The 25,541-nt window shown below is 44.7% G+C and overlaps 1 protein-coding gene across 2 annotated transcripts in view; it reads right to left on the minus strand.

The window, feature by feature from the left end:
- Positions 1–25,541, minus strand: part of SDAD1 (SDA1 domain containing 1) — a 148,222-nt gene that overhangs the window by 91,871 nt on the left and 30,810 nt on the right. For both annotated transcript variants that reach the window (XM_085640981.1, XM_085640980.1), the window contains exons 5-8: positions 22,797–22,868; positions 22,609–22,709; positions 14,872–14,929; positions 2,894–2,968 (exon numbers count right to left, since the gene is read on the minus strand). In XM_085640981.1, coding sequence (XP_085497107.1) covers positions 2,894–2,968; positions 14,872–14,929; positions 22,609–22,709; positions 22,797–22,868 — 306 coding nt within the window. The remainder of the gene's footprint in view (positions 1–2,893; positions 2,969–14,871; positions 14,930–22,608; positions 22,710–22,796; positions 22,869–25,541) is intronic.

The raw sequence follows: 25,541 nt of genomic DNA on the forward strand, positions 1-25,541 counted from the left end.
CCCGAGAGAAATAGATGGGATCTAATTCCCTCCACTTGTCCTTGTGATGAAGTATCAATGCAGTCAAATTTACATACAATTTTGTTTTGTAAATTTTATCATCCACATAGGAAGGTTTGGTTACTACCTGTATTAAAGCGATGGGGACTAAGACAATGTCGTCCGGCGATGCTACGTCTTCAAATGTTAGAATCTGAATCGATCTGTTATCATGTCCTTAACTTTTTAAGATGTATCGTGAAACATAGGAACAATTTGTAAAATGGATTTTGATTTTAGTCCCTGTTGACGAAGCAAAATTATGTGAATCTTTGGTCGAAGGTTATCCGACATCAGTTTGGTTTAAATACCATTTTTCTGTTTTAAAAATGTGTTTTCGTTATGTATTCTACTGTTCAAAATGTTCTTTTATGGTTTTAAATCTGTAAAAAACCGAATAAAGAAGATATTATTATTATTATTATTAATACCCTGAATGAATTTATCATAGTATAGCAACAGAGTGTGTATGTAGTGCCCAGTTCCATGAATGTATAAATACCTTAAGTAACATTTAATTACATTATACATTTATCGTTGTTGCAGCATCAAAGTAATCATTTGATGTTCAAACATTATGTTTACTTTAAAACTAATTCTTGTTCATAAGTAACTGCAAGTAAGGTTATATTCAGAAATAGTGAGTGATTTTTTATCATACAATAACATGGAGATCTACAAAGGGATATGGGGAAGTGCTTGAATTCCCCCAGACCCTAATCTAATATAACTGGGGCTGCTCGCTTAGTACGCATCTTAGTATCCAGGACAATGCATCAGAACTGATGTTTAACTTGCAGCTGAATTTCTATAGTTCAAACACAATGCGTTAATAATGCATCGCTCACCTTGATGTCATACTGGCAACTTATCCATTTTATCAGCCCCTAATAAGATCTACAAAAGGTCAACCCATTGCCATTCTATACTGTGTTCTCTCAACACTGTTTTTCTTGAGTAACACAAGACTAGTACACACCAGCTTCAACGCCTTCCATGCCTTGGTTACAGCTCTCCTTGCTAGCAGCAATGCTAGTCTGCCAATCTCGATACACCTCTGCAACCTTCTGGCCATCGAAATCCATCAAAAATACATTCCTTCAAATTACACAGAGCTGAACATCCTAGCAGTTTAGATAATACATCTGTCATCTTCTTTCAATATCGTGTCATTTCCCGGTATCCAGCGCAAACACAGTAAGATGATGGACGGAGAGCTGACACTTTCCGACACTCACCCCCAGTCACTATTAGATCTGTGTGGAATCCATCATCATTCTTTTGCTCACTTTGCCATCCCAGTTCATATCCAGACATATGCAAATAAGTCTTGAACCTGTTCCTCATGGGAACAGTCCAGCCCGAACTTCCAAGCCAGGTCTTCCGTGGACCAGAGACGAGGATCCTGGGACCTGATTCGGGTAACACCCATCATCAGCCAGGCTAGCTTGAATCCAGTGGCAAAGTGAGCACGGGACCCACGTCTGGGCATACCCTGCTAAGTTAGGGTGAACAAAGCAAACACAATAAGATGGTGGACGGAGTGCTGAAACTTTTCAGACGCTCACTATAAGATCTGGGCTGAATCCATTATCGTTGTTTTGCTCACTTCGCCAATTCAGACCCAGCCATATACAAATTGGTCTTGACCCTGTTCTTCATGGGAACAGTCCAGCCGTAACTGCCTCCTTGTGGTTGTGCTATTTCCAGGTATCCCCACATCATGTGTAGGAACCCCAAGCTTCTTCTATTCTGAATCTTGCACATTCAGATGTTGCCCCAGGGTAGATCTAATTTTTCTTTCTTTGAGAAAGACAAAACCCGAGTAGGAAGATGAAATGGATATATTTAAATCTGGTGTTTCAGGACAATTTATGGGGGTAGGATAAGTCTCAGACCCATTCATTATTGTTGAATTCTCTTCCCATATCTGTGTCCCATTTGTTTCAAAGTTTGTTCAGAGATAGTCCTCAGCTGCATCAAATGGGGGAAATCTCAAGGTGTGTGGTGTTGAGGAGGAAGAAACCAATTATATATTACTCCCTCTAAATTTGGGATATCTTTTCCCCTCTTCATTCTCCCATTGATATTTCTGGTTTTCTAACTGGGCCCTAATTTGCAGGAGATCTCTGCACCGGTTTTAGGATGACATGGTGTATTTTTATTTTCTACTGTATTGTACTTACCAATAAATGCTTTACATACTCACTAGCAGAACATAGAACTCTTGTAGATTCATTATATTAAAAAAGTCAGAGCAGAAAGGCCTATTTATTTTTTTAATTTCCTCTACTAAACACCAAACTTTACTTCAAAAGGCTGCCTCTCAGAATGATTTACTTTAAGAGTACAATTTGCTACAACGTCAAAATAACTATTGCATCATACTACTGTAGCACCTTAGTTTAACTTCTGTAAATATCTTGTTACTAGTAACTTCCCTCTTAGTTGGCAAAATTAACTAAACCTATTTAAAGAAATAAATTATTTCAAGAGCAAAGCTAATTTATTTGTATAGCTCACAGTGAAGCTGTCCACACATAATGGAACTGTTCCAGTGGGAAGGTAATTACCAACAGTGTTTACCCAGTGACTGAAAAAGCAACAGTCAGTTTTGTCAAGGATATTGCATCAAACATGAATTATGTTCAAGTAAGTTCTTAGAAGTTTTGCAAGCAAGCTTTGGGCAAAAAGCACAGAAACGTTGTCCGGTATGATAACCTCTCTAAGGAACGCGGAGACCTTTGTTTTACACACCTTGAGAAATGTGTGATGTTTCCAACAACCCCAACTCACTCATTGGCTTTGGAAATAGTCCCACAACTGACTCCCTCCATGCACAGCAGTAACTGACCTCAGATTCAGAATCACTCTCTCGTTTCTCATCTTCATCTCGTCCCAGGAAAAATTTAAGGGCAGCTACCAGAATCTGAAATAAAAAATTGGTTTGAAGTAGATTGCTAAGAAAAAATTGTCTGCTTTTTTACAAATTCAAATACACTTTCAAGATTATTACATGAGGAAGTCTTAAAATCAAATGTTTACAAGCTCTCTCTCTAAAAGTTTAAAATCCTAAGAAATGTAAAATAGGGAAACAATCCATCAAGATTCACATGTAAACTAGTAGCTGTCAATTTAAAAAATTCAGCACGATTTATCTATACTGGAAGACGAGGATATCAGGAGCTGGTTAGCGTCACGGATTGTAATCCAAGGGTGGGAACATCAAGCCCACGGACTGTAGCATTGCTAGTTTAAAATATACTGTATCTAAAAGTGAGATAGAAGTTGAAATTTACACACAAGACTTGATGAAGCCAAGTGATATCACCTTCTAAAAGTAATGTAGTCATTTCCTTTTCTAGGGCTTTTTGCTGATGATGTTCTACATAGGCAAAAAGAACAAGCATTGAAATAACCAATAGGTCTCGCCTTTGGGGCGTTATAAGTGTTTAGACAGAGCTAATGGCTTTGTTAACGTTTTGAATATGTGTTGTAGAGCATTGTGAATGTTGTGCAGCATGTTGAAAATGTATATGATATATTAAAAAAGTGTTATAACTACTTCTGTCACCTTATATCTAACCGAAAAAACATTATATACAACTAAAGTATTGTAGTAAAACCAAAATTAATACAAAAAATGTGTTCTAGTTTATTTGTTTATGCAATGCTGTCAATTTCTACCTGCTTGTTGTAATTCATTTTTGTTATAGTTTTTATTGTTAGGTGTGGATATAAACGGGAGGGTGGATGTTGTGAAATAGTATTTTAATTAGATAGGAGTAGTGGAGAGTTAGTTGTGGAGAATTAACAGATGTCAAATTTTTATGCCAAACTGAAGTGGTGTGGAGTGATGCTGAGGTGGTTGTGAGTAGTGGCTGAGGTGATGTTCAGGTGATCCGGAATGATATTGAGGTGATGCCGAAGTGGTGGTGTGTTGGTTCCGAGGTGCTGCTTATGTGATGCTGAATGATACATAGGTGGTACTGAGTGATGTTGTGGTGATGAGTTATGCCAATGTTGTATAGCTGAGCTGGTGCTTATGTGGTGCCAAGTGATGTTGTTTTTGTTCTGTGTTGAGGTGTTGCTGTATTGATGCTGAAGTGGTGCTGCGTTGGTTCTGAATTGCTGCTGGTGTGGGGCTGTGCAGGTGCTAAGCTGGTGTTGCACTGGTGGTGGCGCACTGATGTGGAGGTGGTGCTGTGCTAATGCTGAGATGGTGCTATGTTGATAATGAGGTGTGGTTGCAGTGCATCTGAGGTAGCGCTCTGCTGATAGTGACTTGTTGCTGCACTGGTGGAGGTGGTGCACTGATGAGGAGATGTTACTGCGTTGAAGCTAATATTGTTATGTGGTGATAAGGTGCTTAGGTGGTGCTGTGCTGGTGCTTAGGTGGTGCTGAGTGATGCAGAGGTGCTGCTTAGTGATGCTGTGGTGGTGCCGAGTGATGCTGAGGTGGTACTGAGCGATACTTTGTTGGTGCTGTATTTGTGTTTAAGTGGTGCTTAGTAATGTAAGTCTGGTGCTGCGCTGGTGCTGCACTGGTGTTGATGTGGTGCTGTGTTAAAGCTGAAATGGTGCTGCATAAGGGATTATTTGCTACTGAGGTGGTGCTGCGCTGGTTCTGAGTTGGTTCTGTGCTAATTCCGTGGTGGGGTGAGTTGGTGCTGCATTGATGCTATGCTGATGCTGTACTGGTGCTGAATTGGTACTGTTTGATACTGAGGTGGTGGTGTGCTTGTGGAAGGTGGTGCTTGTTGGTGCGGAGTGATACTGATGTGGTGCGGAGTGATATTGAGGTGGTGTTGTGTGATGCTGAGGTGGTGTTGAGTGATGCTGAGATGGGGGAAAGGAAGCAGGCAGCACAGCTGTGCACTGTAGAGACATGTCAAAGGTAGCACGCACTACAGCTATGCAGAGGCATTATTTAGCAGCCGGTGCCAGCAAACACGCACAAAAAGCAATTGCTAATAATTAAGTGCCAATGTGCGCACCGGCAGACACCGGCTCAAATTAAGCACCCAGCAGGGTCCTGCGTTACGCCCCGGGAACGAGCGAGCCCCAAGAGTCTGGACTACTACACACACAAGCACACTCAAAGGAGCTGTAATACAAGGGATGCCTGGTACGCAGCGGGTGATCTATAGGCCTCCTGTATAGTGAAATGCGCTGGCTTTCTGAACTGTTCACGTGTGCAGGCCTCTCACAGAAAACTCTTTATTTAACAATATTCCTAAAAACAAAACATCTTTTAATGCTCCGGGTCCTTTATTTTGTATAGTAGGTACATTGCTGGATGTTTGGAAGGTTTTGGCATATCAATATAATCAGTGTAGCTGAAAAATAAAATAACGGTGGCAGCGTGGGTCTGTTAAGGGTATTAACGTTCCTGCAGATTATCTGTTGCACCAATCTCGGGGAGGAGACAGTGGGAGGGAGAGAGGGGAAGAGTGAAGGGGTGGGTAAGGAGCCAGTGAAGGGAAATAAATTGCAGCGATAAGAAACAATACACAGACTGTTTACTGTAGAGCCTTCTGTTGGAAGTGTGGAAGGGGTGGTGGGTCTGCCTTCTGTTACAGTGGCGGTACTGGTCTGCTTCCTGTCTGGGCAGCACAGGGGCACAAATGTTGCTGCTGATTAGTTAAAAACTAACAACTAGTGTAATAAAGGGCAATAATGTCAATGCAAAAGTTGCTAGGAATAATAAAAATTTATAATATTATCACACTATACACAGCAGCTTGTGGCGGAGGAGTTTGTCCCTTAGCCGGGGTGGAGAGGACGCGCCTTGTAAGGAAAGCTGCAAGGTCCAGTGCCATGGTGCTTCTGTCAGGGTGCTTTATAATCCAGCTTATGGCGGTGGGGTCTGTCCCTCGGCCGGAGTGGAGGGAAGCGCCTCGTAAGAAAAGCTGCGAGGTCCAGTGAGTTCACAAATGCTAACATCGGAAACCTGGGCATCTGTGTGTGAAATTTGTTTATTAAACAGAAAACGAGAGAACCACGTGGGTGTGATGGAGGGGGCACGTGCAGTGGGGTGAAGGAAACACACACCACAGCTGTGCACTGTGCAGTGGGGTGAAAGGAAGCACGCACCCCAGCTGTGCAATGTGCAATAAGGTGAAAGGAAGCACACAACACAGCTGTACACTGGGGTGAAAGGAGGCACACACCCCATATCTGCACTGTGCAGTGTTGTGAAAGGAAGCATGCGCCACTACTGTGCAGTGGGGTGAAAGGAAGCACTCGCCACAGCTGTGTACTGTGCAATGGGGGGGGAAAGGAAGCACGCACCACAGCTGCGCAGAGATGCGAAAGGAAGCACGCACCACGGTGATGAAAAAACGCAATTGTTAATAGGTGCGATCCATTTTTAAGCTGTGTACTGTGCAATGGGGGGGAAAGGAAGCACGCACCACAGCTGTGCACTGTGCAGAGATGTCAAAGGTAGCACGTACCACAGCTGCGCAGAGGTGTGAAAGGAAGCGCACACCACGGTGCTGAAAAACGTGAATGCTAAAAGGTGCAGTCAATTTTTAAGCTGTGTACTGTGCAATGGGGGAAAGGAAGCACGCACCACAGCTGTGCACTGTGCAGAGATGTCAAAGGTAGCAAGCACCACAGATGCGCAGAGGTGTGAAAGGAAGCACGCACCACAGCTGTACACTGTGCAGAGATGTCAAAGGTAGCACGCACCACAGCTAAGCAGAGGTAATATTTAGCAGTCGGTGCCAGCAAGCATGCACAAAAAGCAAGTGCTAATAATGAAGTGCCCATTTCGCACCGGCAGACACCGGCTCAGATTAAGCCCCAGGAAGGGCCTGCGTAAAGCCGCTGGATCGAGCAAGCACCAAAAGCAATGTGGGGAAAGGAAACACGCACCACAGCTGTGCACTATGCAGAAATGTAAAAGGTAGCACGCATCACAGCTGCGCAGAGGAGTGAAAGGAAGCGCGCACCACGGTGATGAAAACACGCTAATGTTAAAAGGGGCGGTCAATTTTTAAGATGGTACCGAAAAAGAGGCGACTACGGAGGCCAACTACAGAGTACAGCAAATATCTTGACAATAACATACTAATACAAAGATAACGGTGCAGGAAGAGAGTGCTGACATAGATGAAATGCGAGTTCTGGAAAATGAAGCGCGCACTCTTGTGGCGGTGTGGGTCTGTCCCTTGGCCGGGGTGGAGGGGACGCGCCTTGTTAGTATCTTATTGTCATTAATGCGAGTGCTGGAAAAGAAGCGCGCACTCTTGTGGCGGTGGGGTCTGTCCCTTGGCCGGGGTGGAGGGGACACGCCTTGTAAGGAAAGCTGCAAAATGTTGAAATGAAACATGATCCACAACAGATGGCACGCTGCGCGTCGCTGCTCGCTCCCGACAGCTAAACACTGTGGGACTAAACATTTTCAGAAAAGGTGGGACATGCACCCGCCTTTGGCCAATTGCGTGCTTTCATTTTTTAAAGCCACACGCAAAGGCCAATAGCATGTGTGGGAAATTGAACACCACACGCACGAATTTGCAGAAAGTCTGAACTGATTCCAAGAGGCCTTCTCCTAGAGCAGCGCATGCACGCAGCGCTAGGCTCGACTTAAAAAAAAGAAAGATGTGTGAATGATCAGCCAGCATATGTAGGCATGATACTATGGCAGCCCAGTGTAATGACATAAGCATGGCCATTTGAGCGTGCGAAGGACATGTTGCAGCTGCCATTCTTTTTTAAATGTACTGCTTTAAGATGGCAGATGCCGATCTTGGAACGGCACATAAAAAATGTTTTAAATGTGCACAAATGTATGTGGTCAGAAATAAGTCACCCAGTAGAAAATTGCAGGTGTCAGGCCCTCAATACAAAAAAGTGTTAAAAAGCAATAAAACATGCTGGAGAGGGGCAGGTGAGCAACAGAGTAGCTGGTAGGTAGTCTAATCTGCTGAGTAACAGAAGCACCAGGGAGATGGGGAAGGGAATGAGGGAAGCAATAAAATAGCTGATGGAGAAAAGGGAGCAACAAAGAAAGCAGTGAGTTAAACGGGGGAAGCAGCACTTGAGGGAGAGACAATAAAAACAAATGCACTCTCATGGAGTGCTAAAAGAAAAAAATACTTGAAAGAATAATTCTCTCAATGCAATCAGTAGGAGGACATGTTATCCATCAAGAACACAGTAACAAAGAAATGCTCCAGAGGCAGGCTGAAGAATATGGAGGAAAGCCATAAATAAGAAGCTGAAAATATGGATATATTTTACAGTATTAGAGACAACAGCTATGTGCACTGCTATAAACAGTGGCAAGACATAACTTAGAGAAGTGTGTTAAGGTTACCAAGAGGCATATATGTCCCAGAAATTCCTCTGTGAGAGTTTCTAGACTACCCAGGAAAAGAAACTTCCAAACTCAAATGTGTTTACTTATATCAAGAAACCAACAAAACCAATGATTTACAGTTTCACATTTTGAGCAAATGTAAAAAAATACGTCAACCGTTCATTTCAGGTTCCTCCTTTTAGTCAAATGCCTTTACAGTGTCATCCTAAAGTGCAACATGAAAAAGAAAGACTTGTGACTTCCAGGAGAATCCTGCATATGTCTTTGCTATTTCTTAATGTGTACAGATTACCAATCATTTGGATCATTTTGTGATCAGACGCTTATTATAATGTTAGAGGGGAAAAAAGGAGACAATTGTGACTAGTTGGTTTTCCCAACCCACCCTCTGCCATTAAGAAGTTACTGGGTGAGCAGAGAGAAGGAACTTTATTTCTGTTACAAGTTAAGACCCCAGGAAGCCACTTCATTACCTCTGCCCTTCCTCTTATTTGTGGCATCACCAACAGTGTCCTGCCTGGCTCCGACGCCAGGAATCCTGTAGGGTGGGCGAGATGCACTTTTGGGAGGCTGGCGGGCAACGCAAGCGGCTCATTGCCGCTTGCCGCCACTTACCTTGCAGCGGCTGACCTGCCAGTGACGTCATGGCCCTGCCTCCATCATGAGACAAACTGTTGATTGAGGACGCCATTGGCGCCTACAGTTCATAATGCTTTTGTCTTCCCAAGATTCCCTAGTTGGGATACTGGTTTCTAATACAACCCAAACCAAGATGGTCACTTCAAACTATTACTCCATTACCTTATATCAATTCAAGATAGCTTCCTTATATCTTCCAGTGTTTCCTGCCCTATATAAGGAAGTCAATCTAGCTTATTCTTAGCGTGCAATGTTTCGTGCTCCTGCCCTAGGCTGCATCACTCCTCCTTCAATTGGATTTTCCAAGCCAGCATTTTAGTCATATCCCTTGTTAGTCTGCCTTATTCCAGCACTGCTTTCAGTTTAGTTCCTCTGGATTCTACTGGCTTTGGAGGTTTTTTACCCGCTCACTTTTTTCTACGTTGGGATTCCTTTTGGAGGGCACTTTCCTTCTTGGCAGTTTACAGTGTCGACAGCAATGTGGCTACTAGAAAGGGTAAGCCTTACCTCTTGCATACCAGAACAGCCAAGACCTGAAGTTCTCCATCAACCCACAACCGGAGACCCACAAGTAGGCATCTGATTGAGGGCACTTGTTAGCTGCTCGTTTACTTTCTACCACACAATGGAGTGAAACCAAAATGCTGTTCTGATGGCGCCATTCATCAGCTTGGAGTTTCTCCAACAAACCTGCCAGTTTCTGCACCATGGAAACTTACTGTTCGTGCTTCATCCGTTCCTGGATGGGCGCTATTGACAGCTGAACAGAGAATCACAGAGGAACTTCATGAAGCAAAGCTATGGCTACTTCAGGGGTAGGGAAAACTTTTTTTTCCGGGTAGGATCAAAGACTTAAATGCTCAAGTCAGCGGTGGAATTTCTGCTAACCCCAGGAACTGAAGAGGATGAAGAAGCCATCACAGCCCTCCACTTGGGTGCTGCTGAACCCCGCTGTGCTGTTGTTTTTGTCCAACAGGCAGAGCTCCTTCACCTTCTAGGAGTGGGGGGCCACTGAAAGCTCGAGCCAGGCTCGAGCCTGAAGCCTAGCTCTGGCTTAGCTCAAGGTCTTGTTGGAACCTCAAGCCCATAACAAGTAGAGTTTTCATGTGGCTTCTGTCTGGCATATTCCCCTTTATCCAGGATGTGGCACTACAGATTTAATTCTCTTCCCTCTTCACTTCAGACCAAAACTGTCTCCAACTCTTGGAATTGGGTTAACAAGTAGAGAATGAAGAAATTAAGATAAATATAGCAAATTTGCCCAAGCATGACCAAAGAAAGCATTCTTGTGAAAGAATGATTATGCATTTGGATTGATGGGTATATGTAATGACCATCCAGTCATCCAAAGAAATCTTCGCAATGTAGGATAGCTTCCGGAGTTCGAAAAGAAAAGAAAAAACTGTGAAGAATATAAGGATATAGCTAATATTTTAGCAGTAGAGATAATGGCTACAGCAACCAAAAAGGCTCAGTCATCCATTCAAACATATTAAAACTTGGCAATACACAGTAGGAATTATATAGCTGATCTCAAACTTCACGAAGGACAACAAATTTTAATGCTTGCAAAAGTGTGTGTGAGACCGTAATGAAAATTATGGACTAGGCTTGTCAACTTTTGCCTAATCCACTGATGAATCGGGAGACAAATTAGAGAATCCAAAGTAAAGGTAATATGCTTTCTATTTCCAAAGACCCAGAAACCACATTTTATATAAGCAAGGGTCTATGTGATAAAGTTTGGGGAAGATCCATGTACACCATGCTGCAATAATCCACTCTGAGGATATAACATCGTTGAAGAGCAGTAACTTCAAGGGGAAAGCAAAAAAACAATGCAATCTCCTCATAGTGATGAAAAGGTGCTCGTAACAGAGCTCATCAGTGGACACTTAATTAAGCTGGAGTCAAATTTCACTCCAATATTTTAAGCAGTCTACTAGAGTCGGGAGTGTTTCATCCATGGCTTGTGAGAAAAACAGATGTTACAATAACAAGGTTGTGTTAAAAAGAGCTTCATCATCAATTTATTTTAATTTTAGGTAATTATAGCACATCCAGAAGTCTAAAGTAGGCTTACAAATTTGAAGATTAACGATAGGGGATTGTATGATCAAAGCTTTTTTTACACAGTCTGGGCGTCACTGGTGAACAGAAAAAAAAATACATAATGGCTATATAAGACTGCATAGGAGGTGAAATAGAACTCAAACTGTAATGGGGCTTTATTAATATTAGTTATGGTACTCTGCCTTGTATGCTGCAAATTGTTGTTGTTTTTTGGATACTGCAGATAGGGTAATACTAAGACTCAGCTAGATCTCATGTATTGCACCCTCTGGGTTGGACGCTGGAGTTTTCTAGGCGGGCTTGATTCTCTTCTGTAAGAGTACTTAATGTTCACTCTGCAGCTGTGTCTGCTAAAATGATGATCAGTTCATTATTTGCTCAAACTGCTGTGGTTATTATGCATCATGTAGCTCAATAATAACAACTGGCATTAAAAAAAATAAAAATAAAACAGTCATATGGAAGGAACTGAACCCTGGGGGACACAAGATACAGAGTGGTGTGTGGTAGATGCAAATTGAGATGTGGCCAAAAAAGTTCTAGCTGTGACTTGGACACAGAAATCCCAATCTTATTAAAATCAGGTGATCGTTAGCACTATACTAAGGTACTGACAAAACGAGGGAGGTTTCGGATAGTGGGGCCTAAATGGAATCTTCAATCTTGGTGATATATGGGGACCTGGTCACCGTAAGTCACTTAAGACATTTAAAGAAGATTATGAATTATACTATCCACAGTTCTTTAAATATTTACAAACTGAAAATGCAGTAGACCTATACCGCCTCCAACTTACAGCTCTCTGTAGAATTCAACCCCCTGAAGGAATAAAAAAACAATTTAGAGACACTGTGAATGATATTAGAATGGCTCCTACAGAGATGGCCAGTTTGTGACTCATTTACATTAAGTATCACCAGATGTGTTGTGAGAAAGTGACTCTTTTGACATGGTTAGCCCCCACATTGATGTGGTTTCGATTGTAGTGCACAGGTTTCCTGCCAATCAGGTCTCCAATGCCAGTACTTCTTCCCTAAAAACTATTCCCCAATTGGCTCTTCAGGCCCCCTGTAAGTCCCTAGTAAATGGTGCCTGACTACCAAGGGCATTGGGACTGAAGAGAGTCGCTTAGGACCCCTCACTTAGGCCATGCAGACTGCCACTGCACATTGCATTGCCTGGTGCAAACAAAATGACAGTCGACATGGCACACTACCTGTGTGCCATGTCAGCTAGCACTGCCTAAGATATAGGTAGTCACCCCTCTAGCACGCCTTACCAGCCCTAAGGAAGGGTGACTATATCCCTGGTGTGGGAACATCTGCATGAGCAGATATGCTCCTACAATATTGGGGTCTATTCCTTAATATTGTAAGTGCCGATGAAGCCATAGAGAGTACATGGGTTGGAAATTCGACAACTCGAGTTCCAAAGCACCATAATGGCTTCACTGAACATATGAGTGTTTAGTACCAAACTGCTTCTCACAATAAACCCACACTGATGCCAGTGTGGGATTTATTATAACGTGTACTCAGAGGGCACCTCAGAGGTGCCCCCTGAAATCCTACCGACCCTGGTGTGGGCACTGACTGGTTTTAAGCAGCCTTCCACACACAGACATGTTTTTGGACCCCTCGGCTCCTCGGTGGACAGCCTCTGCTCTCTGGGACAAGAAACAAAGCACATCCTGGGCAGAGGTGTCACACCTCCTCCTCCAGGAGAGGCCAGTGCTCTAAAGGGGAAGCTTCAGTAGTGCCCAGTACATATACTTGAGATGGCTTCCCTGTTCACCTGTACCATCTATTAATTGAACTAGATAACACAGGGGCTCATCTGCCCATGCAGCTATGCCCTCACGTGCAATATAATGCACCCTGCCTTACGGCTCCAAGGCCTGCTGTAGGGGTGACTTACATATATCCCATGCAGTGACTTTGGCATGGCACACAGTGAGTGTGCCATGCCGTGTACCGTGTGCCATGCCTTGTTTTCACTCATGGTTTGCCCATGATATGCAGTACGCAATGGCAGCCAGCATGCAATGTGTGTGTGGGCCCCTTGAGGTGCAATAAGACAATACTGCAGCCCTTAGGGATCCTCTTTAGTACCTATGCCCTACGTACTGGGATACCATTAACTAGGGACTTATAGGAGTGCTAAAGTCCTTGCCTAATGGGTTACAATTAGACTTTGCTATTTTTAGGGAAAGAGCACTGGCACGGAGGTCTGTTTAGCAGGCCTAAATGCACTGTCAGACTAAATGTTATTGGGACATCCTGGAAAATAAAGGGGTATATTAGGAGGCTAGGAATGAAGGCAATGACAGCTCACAGTGTTTGGTTCTAATAGAAACATACCTCATAAGCCAGCAATAAAGGAGGTAAGTGCTAAACTGTGTAGGGGTTTTCACACAGGGTGCACACCCAGTGCCAAGTATAAAATGAATTATTCACTCAGGGGTAGTTACATTTGTTGGTAAAACAGGAAAGACATGAGAGTAGGTACACGATACCATTCAACTTGTAATATATGGCTTAATGTACCAAAACTTGAAACAATGGATGCAACCACTAGTGGGCTAGTCGACGAAAGCAGGGAAGAAATTAGAGATAGCCTCTAATATAGGATGTGACTCCGTATACTGGTGGCTCCTCCAATTTACCTCCCTTCCCTTGCGTACAGAAATTCCACCAGGATGGCTGAATTTCTGCAAACTCCAAAGCTTCAAACAGTCTCTTTTTTGACGTTTAATTGAATGGGGCATCTAGTGGATAGATCTTGGAGACTCAGGTTTGGGGGTATCCCCCAACAATTTGTAGGTAGTTTTCCAACCAGGTAACACACTCAAATGTGCTTCTGTTGAATGTAAAAATGATGGTAATTCTAGGGTGGGAATGGGGACTAAACACTCATATTTACTGGATGATTATAGAAATTATTTGTTCTACAACAAAAAATACATCTACATAAGTGGTGTCACTGCTACATGGGTATATGTTATATGTGTGAGCATTTAAAGAATATGATAGTTATAACTTTCCAGAAATATTTTTCGCAAATTCTAAGAAAAAGTTGCAAATGTGTGCCAAGCATAGTAGAAACTAATTGCTAGCCTCTTCACCTTCCCTTTTGTGAATGATTCCTTGTGAGCACTGTAACCAACTCACTCCTCTGACTTCCTGCCTCTATTGTGGAGCATGCACATGTTCCTCATTTTCTGAGTATCAGTCCAGAGTATCCTTTCCTCTTATGTCCTATCTTCGGTATTTAAGATGTTCACAAACAAAAGTGTCACTTACAGTTCTATCAGGTCTAGAACCATGAAGGTGTGGACTGAGTAACAAGCCACTGCATTCCAATCAATTTTATTTCTCATATCATGTTGATTTGGTGGACATGATGCTTTCAAATATGGTTGTAGAAACGTACAGCACAATTATGGGGAACTGAGCAGAGATCTACAAATTCATACTGTTCAAGGAATAATCATGTGCTGCATAATAGTGCATATGTCAATCAGGCACTTTAGTTTAAAATGGGATACAGTGAGCGGTGAAACCGTTTGACTACAAGAGGCCCTTGTATAAAGGTGCTGAATATGAATAGCATCACAACAGAGTCTAATTTCATTTCTCATGCTTCTTCATTATTCATAGAACAATCCCACAGACTAAATTAGGACACACTAGCCCACGAATGCACAGATATTTATGTTATTTGTATTAGTCACCCCTTTGCTGTTCTGCAAATGCAACCTCTTTGCACTTTCTGTACACATATCTTACCTTTGTAACTTTTGAGAAGCATGCAGTTGCAATTACATTCACAGTTTTGGCATCATTCCTGTAGTAAAACATTAAAAAGTCACGTCACACTACACTATAAAAAATACAGTATATTAAAAATGTAAACAAAGTTTAAGCGTGCTTTGTCAAAATATCTTGTACAGTATAGGCCTGCTACACCACCAGAGAAATTAAAAATGCCACTGCTTTGAATCCAAACTTATTTAAGTTGGGTGGGCGAATAACAGACAGAGGAGTGCTACCTAATGTACTAAGATGCACAAACCAGACATTCTATATTTTTTTCATAAGGTTTATAAAGTGCCACACACTCTCAAGAAGCTTTTTTGTTAAAGATGTCTTTATTGATTTTCGAAGAGCATAGAACAAGATTGCATTAAAAAGCAGTGCATGTTATTAAAAGAAGGTTATAGTATGTTCACTACAGCGAATGTATGTGTGGAACCAAGCAGGTGATGCTAGGACATAAATCATGCAGTAAGAGAGAAATAGAACGAAATAACAATGAAGAAAAGGCCTGGGAATAATATTGTTGAAAATAGAAACATACTAGGCTGGGGAGAGAGGTCGGATCTCATATAGAGAGCAGTGAATGTACTCTGGTAGGAAGCAATATGTAGGTGTGTAACAAGTATGTGAAGGGAGATGAGGGTGGTGTAGTCGATTGGAAATATGAGAGCGAATTGTACATTAAAGAAGGTCTGGTGTCATCTTTAAGATTTTCTGTGAAGGAGTAAAGTAAGTCATCTCATGAACTTGCTGTGGGATGTCTCCAAAAGCTACTGAAATAGCACTGTGAGCAACACAGTAGAAGAGGTAAAGACCAACAATTACATTTACACGAGTACCAGACAAAGGGGCTGTTACTGTGAATATATCACACATTTATGAATAATAATAATCATGAATTCTGGGCAAGCCCCCAGTGTCAAAAAAAGTTTTTGGGGATGTATTGCAAATGACATAAAATTAAATTTTTATTTGACTTGGGGTGGTAAATGGATGCTGGGAAACCGATTCAGATTTCTTGCTATGTGAAAAAAAAAAAAAAACATGAGGATGGTGTCTTGAAACACGCATCTTGGATACCTACACTAAAACTTTGCAAAAGGATATATGACTATGTCAAGGTATATTGACTGAAAAAACACTTTTAGACTGTAGTACAACTGAACTTGTAAAATAATGAATATGCTACTTACCAGTATGCATCTGTTCTTGGCATGTAGGGCTGCTGACATTCATATCTGTGCATAGATCGCCGCCTAGTGTTGGGTCCGGATGTTTGCACGTTGTTGTCCTGGAAGAGTCTTCGAAGTATCCTTGGATAGGTGACTCCTCCCCTGGACTACAGTGCGCATGGGCATCCTCTCCATCCTCAGATTGTTTTTCGCCATTGTGGCAGTGATGGAGTAGATACAGAAAGTGATGACCATGCTTGCAGTAATTCTGAGAGCTGCAGCTGCGACAGGCGCCGGGGAGGAGGGAGGGCGATATGAATGTCAGCAGCCCTACATGCCAAGAACAGATGCATACTGGTAAGTAGCATATTCAGTTCGAGGCATGTGGGCTGCTGAATTCATATCTGTGCATAGAATACATAGCAGTGCCCTCTATTGGCGGCGGCTACCCGTGCCAGCTGCAGCGGTCTGAAAAAGTGTTTTGAGAACAGCCTGTCCTACAGCTGCCTGCTGTTTTGACTGCACATCTACGCAATAGTGTTTTGTAAATGTGTGTGTAGTGGACCATGTGGCTGCTCTGCATATATCATGCAGGGGAATATTTCCTAGGAAGGCCATGGAAGCCCCCAACTTACGTGTTGAGTGGGCTCGTGGTGGAATAGTTAATGTGCGTTTTGCTTTTTGATAACAGATTTGAATACACTTAACTATCCATCTGGCTATCCCTGCTTTGGAGATGGCGTTACCTTTGTGGTGTGGGGCAAAGGCAACGAACAGTTGTTTTGTCTTCCTGAAGGGTTTAGTCCTATCGATGTAGTACATGAGGGCCCTCCGTACATCTAGTATATGTAGTGCCCTTTCTGCAACAGTTTGTGGGTTTTGGAAGAAAACTGGCAGTTCAATAGTCTGATTCATGTGGAACTGCGATATTACTTTGGGCATGAATTTGGGGTTGGTACGTAGTACGACCCTGTTGGCGTGAACCTGTATAAATGGCTCTTGAACGGTTAGTGCCTGGAGTTCACTAACTCTTCTTAGGGAAGTGATCGCTACAAGGAAGGCCACTTTCCAGGTAAGGAATTGAATCTCGCATGAGTGTAGAGGTTCAAAGGGTGGACCCATCAGGCGTGTGAGGACCAAGTTGAGGTTCCACATTGGAGCCGGTGGGTGGCTTGGTGGAATGACTCGTTTGAGTCCTTCCAAGAATGCTTTGATGGCAGGCACTCTGAATAGAGAGAGGTGCTGCCTGGTTTGCAGATAGGCTGAGATTGCGGTCAAATGGACACGTATAGAGGTGTACGCCAGATTGCATCGATATAGGTGTAAGAGGTAACAGATGATGTTTTGGATGGATGCGTCCAGCGGGTTGATGTCATTATTACCGCAATAAATGACGAACCTTTTCCATTTGGCTGCATAGCAAGCTCTGGTAGTGGGTCTCCTGGCCTCCTTGATGATGTCCATACAGTCAGGTGGCAGGTTGAGATAGCCAAACTCTAGGACTTCAGGAGCCAGATCGCCAGGTTCAGCTGTTGCGGATCTGGGTGCTGAACCTTTCCATGGTTCTGCGTCAAATGCGCGGGTTTGATCCGCAGCCTTTAATGCGGCACCACGGAAAGTTCGAGGAAGGTGGTGTACCACGGCTGGCGTGCCCACGTGGGAGCAACTAGGACGAGTGTCAGGGAGTATTGTCGGAGTTTGCGAGCCACCAGCGGTATCAATGGCGCTGGGGGAAAAGCGTACGCAAATCTGCCGGACCAGTTCATCCATATCGCATTGCCCTGCGACTGCGGATGTGGGAATCTGGCGGCGAAGCTTTGGCATTTTGCGTTTTCGCTTGTCGCGAATAGGTCTATCTCCGGATGACCCCACTGCTGGAAGTACGGTTGGAGTACTGATGGGTGTAACTCCCACTCGTGCATCTGGTGGCTGTGTCTGCTGAGCAGATCCGCCATCTGGTTGTCCTTGCCAGGGAGGTGTTCCGCCATGAGGAACATGTTCCTTTGAATGGCCCACTTCCACATGCTCTGAGCCAGATGAGACAACTGTGGAGAGTGTGTTCCTCCCTGTTTCTGTATGTAGTACATTGCGGTCATGTTGTCCGTCCGGATCAACACGACCTTGTTGCATAGATGTACTTTGAATGCCTTCATGGCTAGGAAGATTGCCATCAGTTCCAGAAGGTTGATGTGCAACTTCTTTTGTTGTGTTGTCCATAGTCCCTGCACTGTGTAGTGGAGTACATGAGCTCCCCATCCCTGGAGAGACGCGTCCGCTGTCAGTACTATCTGTGGGACAGGCTCTTGGAATGGTCGGCCCTTGCAAAGGTTTTGTGGATTCCACCAATGCAGAGAGTTGTATGCCCGACCACTCACCAACACTAGGTCCTTCAACTGTCCTTGAGCCTGATTCCACTGACGTGCTAGGCACTCCTGAAGTGGGCGCATATGTAATCTCGCGTGCGGGACTATGAAGATGCAGGAGGCCATCATGCCTATCAACTGCATAAACACTCGCGCTGGAAGTGAGTGATTGGGTTTGAACTTGGAGATCAGCAGTTGTATGCTGTTGATCCTCACTAAATTTGGCTGAGCTGTGGCCGCCAGAGTGTCTATAGTCGCACCTAGGTACTGTTGTACGTGTGCGGGCTGGAGATGGGACTTTGGGTAATTTAGTGAGAATCCCAGACTGTGAAGAAGGTGAATGGTGCGGGACATGTGGCTTGCACATTGCTGGGCTGACTTCGCTTGAACGAGCCAGTCGTCTAGGTAGGGGTAGACGTGTATATGCTGCCTCCGTAGATGTGCTGCCACCGTAGCTAGGCACTTCGTGAAAACCCTGGGCGCTGTTGTCACGCCGAAGGGAAGGACTTTGAACTGATAGTGCTGCCCTTGAACAGTGAACCGGAGGTATTTTTTGTGTGAGGGGTGGATGGGTATGTGAAAGTACGCATCCTTGAGGTCCAGTGTGGCTAGGAAGTCTCCCTGCTTGAGAAGCGGAAGGACTTGCTGTAGAGTGAGCATGTGAAAGTGCTCTGAAAGAATGTACTGGTTCAGGGGTCTCAGGTCTAATATAGGTCTGAGCGACCCGTCCTTTTTTGGAATTAAGAAGTAGAGGGAGTACACTCCCGTACCCTGCTCGTGGATGGGTACGACCTCTATAGCGCCTTTTAGAAGCATACTTTGCACCTCTTGCTGTAAGAGCGTTAAGTGCTCTGAGGACATAGGACGGCTTCTTGGTGGTATTGTGGGTGGAGTGGAGGTTAACTCCAGACAGTAACCGTATTTTACAATATCTTTGACCCACCTGTCCGTGGTGATGGAGTTCCACGTGGACAGGAACCTTTGTAGCCTTCCCCCAACAGGTGTTATGTGGTCGGGAGGAAGGGAGAGGGCATCACTGCTTGTTCTTGGGGGAGGACCTGGTGTTGCCGTAGCCACGTCCTCTGCCCTTTGTACTGGAGCCACGATATCCACCTCGGGTGTTTTTATCGTAGGTGGTCTGTGTATTGCCTTTGTTATATGTTTGTTGTGACCCCTGTCCTCTACCTGCTCCCTTGTTTCCGGGGCGACGAAAGGAGCCGCTCCGAAAGGACTGAGTTTGTAGGGCGCCCATGGACTTTGCAGTGTCTGTGTCCTTTTTTATCTTTTCGAGGGTGGTGTCAACCTCTGGCCCGAATAAATAGTCGGGGTTGACGGGCTGGTTAAGTATATTGTTTTGTACCTCAGGCTTGAATCCTGAGATCCGTAGCCAGGCATGTCTTCGCAGCATGACGCTTGTGTTTATGGCTCTGGCAGCCGTGTCTGCAGCATCTAGTGCACATTTGATGGAAGCATTCGTGAGTAGCTGTCCTTCTCTGTAATTGGCCTCTGATGTAAGTAGGATCCCCAGGTGCTGATCTGTATTTCTTATCAATCCTGGGGTTTATCACTCGTGCCCTGGTGGGTTCCTTGAAAATGTCCTTGGCTGGTTTGAGGACCCCCTTCAACATTGGCAGAGTCTTTACATGTCTTTCTGAGGATGCAAAGGTGTCCATTAGAAAGTCATCTTCGATGGTATCAGAGTGAAGCTGTACCCCATGGTTATTTGCAGCACGTTCAATAAGAGCGTTGAACGCCGCAGTATCCTCCGTAGGAGATGTTTTTGCCCCATAGAGTTGTGGGTCCTGTGCATCGAGAGGTGCACTGGGGTCTGCAGGGTCGCCCCAAGTTTGATCAGGGTCCTGCTGGTCATCAGGGTCTGTGTCTACATGGTAGGGGACTTGGTCATCCATGTAGTCCTCCAATGCATCCGTGTCGGAGCGTGTGGGGGAGAACCGGTGTGGATCCTGGTAGGATGAATGGAAAGGTTCATAAAGGAGAGGTTCTGATTCTACAGGCAACTTCCTTTTTAGTGGGATCCTGAAAGGGTCCAATGGCGGCTCCGAAGTTATCCTTCGGTCGTGGAGAATCATCCTGCCAGTGTCGGCGTCGATGACACGTGCCGGAGACGTCTCAGCAGGTGTGACCGTAGTTTGGGTGACCCGTGTCCTGAGTTGGAACATTTTTGGGATTGTCGACGGAGGCAAGCCGAAGGTAATGTTGGCCGGCACCGAAGAGGCTGCTGGAGCTCCGATCGAACCGGAACCCGACGTGTCCTGGAGGACAGCCGTGGTTTTGCTGCCTTGCGTCGCACCAGGTCGTACTTGGGGCGTCTTTGAGGCTTTGGCACCGGCCAGGTTCGTAGAGGCGGCCGTGGATTTTTTCGGCGCCGGCGGTTCATCGAGTCGAGGTGCGGAGATCACCGTTGAAGTCTTCGATACGTGAGGCTTAGGTGTCGTCGAGGGAGCGATGCGAGACGCAGCAGGCGGTACGGCCCTCGGTGTCGTTGGTGCCGGTAGCCGAGCAGGTTTGTCGGTGCCGATGGCCTTTTTCCGTTTGTCGACTCCGACGTCGCCCGCTTCAAGTTCGGCACCGAAGTCTCTCTTGGTGCGGTCGGTGCCGACGCGTTGCGCTGGCGTGGAAGGCGTGGAAGGCCTCGATCCGACCAGCGCCACTTTCAGTTTCGGTTTCTGAGGAACCGGAGCAGCTTTCGGTTTCGGTTTTGCGGTAGGGAAACCAGCTGGTTTATGCAGTAATGGCTGCCGCTGAACGTCCGAGGCCGGGCCCGAGGGCGGGGCCGAAGAACTGCGGGATGGGTCTCGGGTAAGGCCCGAAGGCGATCCCTCGACCGGAGCCATAGGCTGTGGCACTGGTGTTTCTTCGGTTTGAACAGGTAGGCCTTGTTCATCATTGGAGCTACTCTCTTCGGCCCCTAAGGCCTCCTCGTCGTCTCCTACCTCGGTGTCGTCTTCACCTCTGTGGAAGAGTGACTCGTCTACCTCGTCTGATCCGGGTTCGTGTTCGGAAACGGGACTGGAGGGCAAGACTTCTAATTCCTCGACGTCTTCGGCCTCGTCGAAGATGTCTGTTGGGGCCGGTGCCGCGTGCTGCGCCTCGAGTCTCGCCGCTCGTCGATTCCGTAGAGTCTTCTTGGAACGGAACCGGGCACAGGCCATGCATGTCGATTCGTCGTGGTCCGGCGAAAGGCATTTGTTGCACACCGGATGGACGTCGATGTGTGGGTACTTCGCATTGCATACCGGACACCTTTTGAATGGCGTCCTCGATTCCATCGTCGAAGTAGTCGATGGACAGGTAAATGCGAAAAAAGTTGGTGCTGAAAGTTAGTAAACTAACAAGATTATATCGAAACCCGATCGATAAACAGTACCGACGCGAACTAAAGGCCTTTTGGCCTCGACAAAATATTTTCCTAACTTGAGCTAAGATAGCACATCCGAACCCAATGGCGGAAAAAAACAATCTGAGGATGGAGAGGATGCCCATGCGCACTGTAGTCCAGGGGAGGAGTCACCTATCCAAGGATACTTCGAAGACTCTTCCAGGACAACAACGTGCAAACATCCGGACCCAACACTAGGCGGCGATCTATGCACAGATATGAATTCAGCAGCCCACATGCCTCGAACAAGGTCAAATATTCCTGTCAAGCGTTCATGATTTCTGAGACTTCAAGTTGAGCTTAATGGGATTTCTGAGACTTCCAGTTAAGATCAATACATGAATTGTTCATAGATCTACGGGTCCTGATTGACCGCATTAAGTACAAGAAACAGGTGGATAAAAAGAGCACAATGGTAGCAGGTGGAGCAGTATCACCACTGCACTTTCGTGCTCTATCAATAATAGATTAAAAAGTGGCATGCAAGTAAACTGAGCAGAAACCCTGAGAACTTAGAAGCAGCATATACGCATACAGTGTATACGACATCTGTTGTGTGTGGGGGTGCGGGCAAAAACAATATTAGAATAGTCCTTTAGCAAAAATACAAATAATAAAATTGTATCCAAAATACATAGAGAAGGAAATTAAATGTGAGACTGTGTGTATAGGTGAACAAGAAGGAAGAAATTGTAAATGTTACTACAAACTAGGCCAATGTTTTATATCAAGTACTGATTTGAGGTTTTGTTTTACGAATAATTGCGCTCACCAAATGTTTCTTTTGTACAGCTCAACCATCACATCCAGCGATATCTTGGCTGCAGTGGCATTGCTGTCCCGTAGCATGGTGTACATGAAGTTTTGCAGAGCCTAACCAAAGAAAAAGAGGGACATGTTCCTGAAAATCAAAGGAACAGCATGGGGTGTTCAATCTCAATCCCAATGCAGAGCACTTACTGTGTTGACCTTGTTGTTCTTGTGTTTAGCATTTATGTTCTTGATATCAGATACAATATGTGTATACAAGGTCTGAAAAGAGACAGGTAATGGAGTTAAACATTACTCATGAAGAAAAGGTAATACTTTCTATTTGTAGTCTTCAGATCTGTTGAAACAAATCCCAACATAAGTTCTTATTTGCTTTCTAGGAAGATCTTAACTAAATATATCAAATTAATTATGAAGGTTTGAGACATTAAATTCATCAAATAATACAAAGATGTGTTAGTTGAATTCACACTTAACCTACTTATACAATGTAAAAACTCGCTAATTCTATACATATTCAGAAAGTCACACTCAAATAGCGTAGGACTGTTTTCAGGTCCCTGCGAATTCCAATAATAGATGTTGTCCCAGTCAGAACGGAAGACACAATTCCAATGTACATAATCCTACAACTAATCATTGTTCAAATCACTTTTTTGAGGAAGAACATAATCTTAGTAAGAACTGAAAGTTTCCAAGAGGGTTAGATTTGTTGTCCAGCTCCATTTAGCTACCTTAATCTTAAGCATTTTCTTTTTTAAAAACCACAACATATTCTAATACAAATTCCAGCTGATCATAGTAGAAATACAGACTGAGGGTAGCCACTGATATTTCAATATCTGTGCACACTGTTTTTACTATATAATTTAATATATCGCTAAAGAAAGTACTCACTCGAGCATCTGTTAAATGATAGCAAAGCAGCGAGACTTAATGAAGGCCTATAGCCTTGGCAGACTTTATTGGTAGTCCTGTCATATGCATTGTATTGCGACAAATTGTTGTAAGGCCATGCACTCCATTAAAAAAGTTCCCTCAATCTTATGTTCATCCTTGGTGTGTTGGGTGGGGACGTGCGGGATGATCGGCTGAAGCGCAAACTCCCCACCCTCCCACCACGTCAGATGCCAGAATGTGGCATGCTGGCAATCGCACTGGCCATCGGCTGCTTGCTCTCCACGGCTGTGTGCGGTCCCGATTTCGCCCGCGATTAGAGCAACAAGGAGAATTGCTCACCGAGGATCAGACTACGGCTCAAAACTAAGCAGCAGAGTTAAATGGGATAAGCTCCTGGCAGGCATGGCTCCTAGGCGGTTCTAGAGGGCTGCGAGCAGTGAGAAGTGTGGTGCTGTTTGGGAGTTGGATATCAGGGGTGTCCACATCTAGAGGCAGAGAGAATTTCCACTCGTGATGGTCTCCAGGTTTCTCACCGGGGGTGAGTGAGCGCTCTGCTTAATTTTTTGGCAGGATTGTGGCACTACCAGGTATAGAGTCGCTGGGGAAGGCCACAATAGTGCCTTTTTGCCTTGTTTTGGGGATATTTGATGTATTTACAAGAGTGGATTTGTCAGAAGGGCCAAATTAAGGGATCCAAGAGGCTTTTTTGGATTTGGGAGTATTAGAAAATGCAAAGTCATCCTAAGGCCTCTGGCACTACAACAACAACATATTTTGAGACATCCGCCCCAACTCAACAGGCTAAGAAAAAAGTGGGGCAAGCCACAGCAGGAGCTATTTGCACCGCTTCGGCTCGCAAGAATGATATTTTCTGTAACGAAAGTGCAAGCAATAGTGAGAACCAGCACCCCTCAGAGAGGGGTTGGGAAAACAGCTCTATAACCTCTGGGCAGAACGATAGCAGCATGGAATCCATATAAGTGACGCCCACTCAGACCTCAATGCAAGAATCAAGAGAATCTAGTTCGGAACCAAAAAACTGCTCTCCTGAAAGCCAAATAAGTTATGGAATACCCCTTTTTTATGAAGACGAAATTAGGCCCAGGGACGAGTGTGGCCCCGGTGACTGATCAGTCCAAGAAGGTGCAGCTCCCGCAGTCTGCACAGCCTCCACAGTCGCAACGGCAAGAGTCACAATTACCTGCTTCCTCCCCCTCCCACCCCCCAAGGGCAAACCACTTGTATTTCAAACCTGGACAGTCCCTACCAAGCCAGCTATAGCCCTGGGGTCACCTGTCCCTGAGAAGGAAGGCCCAGGATGTAACAAGGTGCAATATAATCCACTTCTTTCAAATAATGAGACATTCCAGAGCAGCTTTCCTTCTACAATACAATGGGACGCCAAGACTATGCTAAATCTGATCCTGGAGGAAATACGGGAACTGAAAGCCTCACAAACCATGGACATTACCGCTCTACATGTACGTCTAATGAAAACTGAGGAGACTGAGGTCCAGATCCCGGAGAGACTAAGAGAGGCAGAAGGAAGGATCTCTCAGCTAGGAGATCAAGCAGTTTGCCTACAGGAAAGGACGGCCACCTTCCAGAAACAGAAGTCCTTGATTGAATACAAGTTGGAGAAGTTGGAAAAATCACTCAAGGCGCACTAATCTGCGCATTGGTGGGGTCCAAGGATGGACTGGAGGGACAGCAAACATTGCAATGGGTAAACACCTTCATTAAAAAATATGTTCTCCCAAAACATCCGAGTGATCTCACACTTAAAAGAGCCGACCGGGTACCCACGCATCTGCCTCCAAATTCAAAATACCCTTGCACAATTCTGGTCAATTTTGGGGACTACAGGGTGAAGGAGTTAGTGCTATCTAAAGCTATCAAAGAGAAACAATTTAGTACCCCTGAAATCCCTCTCTGCCATATTTTCTCTGACATGTCTGCCTCAGCAGCGAGGAGGAGGAAAGAATTTGTGAAGATGCTTCATCTTTTTAAGGCGCAAGGAGAACAGGCAATGAT

Source organism: Triturus cristatus, chromosome 2_2 (assembly GCF_964204655.1).
Source record: "Triturus cristatus chromosome 2_2, aTriCri1.1, whole genome shotgun sequence".
In the NCBI taxonomy this organism is placed as follows: domain Eukaryota; kingdom Metazoa; phylum Chordata; class Amphibia; order Caudata; family Salamandridae; genus Triturus; species Triturus cristatus.